Source organism: Mus caroli, chromosome 6, assembly GCF_900094665.2.
Source record: "Mus caroli chromosome 6, CAROLI_EIJ_v1.1, whole genome shotgun sequence".
NCBI lineage: Eukaryota > Metazoa > Chordata > Mammalia > Rodentia > Muridae > Mus > Mus caroli.
The window spans coordinates 25344819-25349604 of NC_034575.1; the positions used below are offsets into that span (position 1 = coordinate 25344819).

At 40.7% G+C, this 4786-nt stretch overlaps 1 protein-coding gene across 1 annotated transcript in view; it reads right to left on the reverse strand.

Moving 5' to 3' along the window:
- Nucleotides 1-500: 500 nt before the first annotated feature.
- Tmem209 (transmembrane protein 209) overlaps nt 501-4786 on the reverse strand; it is a 28580-nt gene continuing 24294 nt past the window's right edge. Inside the window, exon 15 of the mRNA XM_021164760.2 lies at nt 501-1114. Within this exon, the coding sequence (XP_021020419.1) occupies nt 1060-1114 (55 nt within the window). The 3' untranslated portion in view covers nt 501-1059. The remainder of the gene's footprint in view (nt 1115-4786) is intronic.

Here is a 4786-nt window from a genome sequence, read left to right on the forward strand (position 1 = left end):
CATCCCATCTGTTCACAATCAGGTGATGGAAGTAATCTTTATAAAGACATGTTCATTAAAAATGTGACTACTAGCCTGGCGTTGGTGGTGTACACCTTTAATGCCAGCACTCAGGAAGCCGAGGCAGGCAGATCTCTGTGAATTTGAGCCAGCCTGGTCTACAGAGTGAGTTCTAGGACAGCCAGGACTACACAGAGAAACTCTGTCTCGAAAATACCCCCCACCCAAAAAATGTGACTACTAATTACCTCATATACATATAGATATGTATAGGTTCATATCTATGTACACATATAGGAAGAATAGATGGAGAGCTGATACTCTGCTCTACCTGTAAACTAGAAGCAGGAAGGCTTGGATCTTGGGATCTTAAAGGAGTGCTAAAGTGCCTGCTGATGATACACAGGTGCCAGCACACAGGCTCGAGCGCACACGCAGTGCTAATAAAAGCAGTGAACCGTTTTCTTCGTGTCCTTAGACATTTAACTAAAACCCAAAAGTTTAATTTTATCAGCTAATTTTAATGCAAGCATTGACCTTTCAAGATGCCAATATTATCAAATCTCTTTTAATATTAAAAAAACCAATAGGGGGCTGGGGAGATGGCTCAGCAGGATTAATTACTACATCACTTAGAAATTAATTTCATTTCAGCTTTAGGCTGACTTGTAGAACACTGGGGAAATATAAAGATACAACAAAGAAAACTAGCAAGGTTCATTTGAGAACTTCCAACAATGAAAGCAGTCTCTGGTGGTAAAGAACGAGGTGCACATTCTCACTGGGGTTACAATGGCGAGGCCTCCTTGCCCTCACCAAGTGAAGGGAGCGGCACCTGCTCGCTCAGAGCCACCCAATGTAATACATGTTCTGTGGACTAGAAGGTGCAGGCTTTGCAATGCTCACAAGAAGCTCCCACAGCTTGTTTCCTGTTAAATCTAACGAGTCTGCGAAACATGCTTCTTATGTCAGAAGAGGTGCACACTCGGAGGGGCTCAGCTCCAACTTCTTCCAGACCAGTTAAAAGCAAAGTCCAAATGTTTGGAATTAACTGAGGAACTACTCTCCAAAGATCCACAAAATGTTCACGCCAGAGAGCCCAAGGTTAACTCTCCTGCAAAGGAAGGGAGACAGTTTTAGTAGAATTGCTTGCCGAAGTATCTAAGGGCTGATTCTAATAAAATTAACAATAGGAGGGACATCTGTTTAACTGGTGGCAGCTGAGGTGACTCAGCAAGGCAGCCTGTCACACAGCTCAGCAGGTGAGTTCAAGTAATGGTGACTACTTCAGTAACTGTGCTTAAAACCTATGTTTAGAATAAATTGGTTTATGGGGTGAAAAATTAATTTTTCAGTAGACTTAAAGAGCTACATCAAATAAAGAGAGCTAAACATTTTTTTTAGTAATATTACACAGTGCCAATTAATTTTGTCTTTTGAGACAAGTTTTCTCTGTGTGGCCCTGGCTGTCCTGGAACTTTCTCTGTAGACCAGGCTAGTCTCCAACTCAGAGATCCACCTGCCTCTGCCTCCTAAGTGCTGGGATTAAAAAGCATGTGTCAAAAACCAAACCAAACCAAACCAAAACCAAACCATGTGTCACCACTGCCCAGCATCAATTAATTTTTTAAATAGGCCTTGGCTTGAGTAGGAATCTCCTGATTATTAGGGTTTTCTCGGTAAGTGTCTTAGTTACTTTTCTATCGCTGTTGTAAAACACCATTGCTAATTTTAGGTGTGGTGGCACACACCTTTAATCCCAGCACTCAAGAAGCATGGGCAGGTGAATCTCTATTTGAGGTCTACAGAGTGAGTCCAGGACAGTCAGAGCTACACTGAGAAATCCTGTCTTAAAATAATGATGATGGTAAAAGATACCATGACTAGGGCAGCCTATAAAAGAAAGCATTTCAAAGGTTTAAGAGTCCATGACCGTGACAGCAGCAGTCAGCCTCAACACCAGCTCTGAGCAACACACTGCCTCTAACAAGGTCATATCTCCTTATCCTTCCCAAACACTTCCACCAATTATTCAAACACATGAGTCTATGGGGGTCATTCTCTAAGTTTGTTCATTATCATTCTTTTGTTTTGTTTTGGTTTGGTTTTTCGAGACAGGGTTTCTCTGTGTAGCCCTGGATGTCCTGGAACTCACTCTGTAGACCAGGCTGGCCTCAAACTTAGAAATCTGCCTGCCTCTGCCTCCCAAGTGCTGGGATTAAAGGTATGCGCTACCACACCCGGCTATTAGTCATACATCTTAAACTATGCCATACCGTATGTGACAGAAAGACAAATATATTCCAGAATAATATAATTGTTCTGAATATAAGGGAAGGAAAAGGGGCGACAGAACCTATACCACCTAAGTCAGACACTGCAAGCCTAAACTGAAGTGTCTGAGGGCCGTTAGCTGGAACTCTGAGGTGTAGTTGTTTGGGAAGTATTAACTATTTATGAGCTTTGAGTCCCAGGCTTTATCTAAGGCACTCATACTCTATGCTATAAGATGGGAGGTTTTGTTTGTTTGTTTAAGACAGAGTCTTAACCGTGGCCTGTGTTGGACTGGAACTCACTATATATATGGATAGCTTCTTAAACTCATCTTCTGAATATTGGGATTACAGGTATATATCACTACACCTGGCCTTAATTATCTGCTTAAAAAGCATTTTTAAAGATTTATTTTAATGTGTGTGTATGTATGCCACATTTGCTGGTCCTTGTGGAGGCCAGAAGAGGGTGATGGATCCCCTGAAGTAGGAGTTACTGGTGGTTGTGAAGTTGCTTGGTGTAGATGCTGAGAAATGAACTTGGGTCTTCTGGAAAAACAGCAAGTGCTTTTTAAGCCAGCTGAAAAATTAATATTTTAAAGTATTTTTTCCTTCCTTGGTTAAAAGAAATACAAGGGGGGGATGAGGAGATGGCACACAGACACACATACTTCAACATAAATTACATGTAAATCATACACTTCAACATAAATTACATGTAATTTATTTATTTACAATGTAAATCACAGATTTGGAAGTTGGACATGGTGGCGTTCACCTAGCAATCCCTGAGGGAGAAGCAGGAAGGTTGGGAATTCAAGGCCAGTGTGTGATATATGATACATGGACTAAAACACCAAACAACAAAATTCTCCTAAGACATGGAAAAGCCCACCCTGGGGATATAGTTCAGTAGGCCACTCAGCATCAGAGAAGCTGAGCTCACGGCTCAACACTGTCAAAAACTGACCAAGCACAGTTCTCATGAGCTAAAGTCTCACCATGTATTCCAAGAAGTTTCAAGCCCTGTGGTGGTGGCACATACCTTTAATCCCAGCAGGAAGAGGCAGGCTGTGAGTTCAAGGACAGCCAGGGTTACAAAAGGAAAAACCCTGTTTTGGAAAACCAAATTAAACCAAAACATCAACAACAAAAAATCCCACAAACAATTACACCTCAGCCTTTTAGAAACACCCAATTTAAATTTCTCTGTATATAAGCATTGTGCCTGGATGTCCATGTGTGTACTGTGTGCATGCCTAGTGCCTGTGGAAGCCAGAGCAGGTGTCAGTCCCCTGGAACTGGAGTTAGACAACTGTGAACCACCATGGAGGTGCTGGGAACTGAACAAGAGACCTCTGCAAAGGCATCCTGGGCTCTCACAGCTGAGCCATATCCAGTTCCAACAGTGATTTTGTATATTGACAATACATTTGTTGTAAATTTCATATTCCATTCTATATATGTATACATGCAATTATAAACAAACCTTACTAGAAATTTTAGAAAAAAAATTCTTTCTAATACTGACAAATGCCTAAGACACACCATAAAATTAAAATGTCAGCTCAAAGAGCAGTAAGTTTGGGTGTAATTCATTTTTAAAGCAACGTGAAAGATACAAACTCATTCTTCAAAGCAGTCTGGATGTTGAAACCTGACACTGGCTGACATTTGCTGGAGGTGAATGGAGAGGCTGAGTAGAAAGATACCTTCATTTTCTAGTGTGTACCGTTATGCCATTTAAGTATTTTTATATTGAGCATGTGTTATTTTTGCAATTGAAAAATAATGAAAAACCTTAGCTTAGATACTTTACAAAATGATTTTTCCCATTTAATCTTTCTTATATTAAAAAATATGAGGCTGGGTATGGCAGCATTTTTCATTTTTCATCTCAGCACCTGGGAGGCAAGGGCAGGTGGTCTCATATCCATGAGTTCAAGGCCAGCCTGGTCTACATAGTTGAGTCCAGGATAGCAAGGGTTACACAGAGAAACCCTGTCTCAAACAAACAAACAAACAAACAAACAAACAAACAAACAAGCAGGATTGGAGAGATGGCTCAGTGGTTAAGAGCACTGACTGCTCTTCTAGAGGTCTTGAATTCAATTCCCAGAAACCACATGGTAGATCTGATGGTCTCTTCTGGTGTGTCTGATGATAACTACCGTGTCTTTATATACATATGCATTCATATATATATATTCATATACATAAAATAAATAATTTAAACAACAACAAAGCAACCAAGAGCAGACAACATAAAAGGACAGAGGGGATACATGTTTCTGTGTGTTTACAACTGTCTACTTTCATCTTTTCTAGGTAATAAAGACATTTAGGAATAGAGTTTGCTTGAACTCAGACAGCACCTTGCACACACACCACCTTCCTATTTCCAGCAGACACCCAAGACAGTATTCAGTATGTAAGCAGTGTGTGCCCCTGTGAGCAGTATTCAGTATGTAAGCAGTGTGTGCCCCTGTAAGCAGTATTCAGTATGTAAGCAG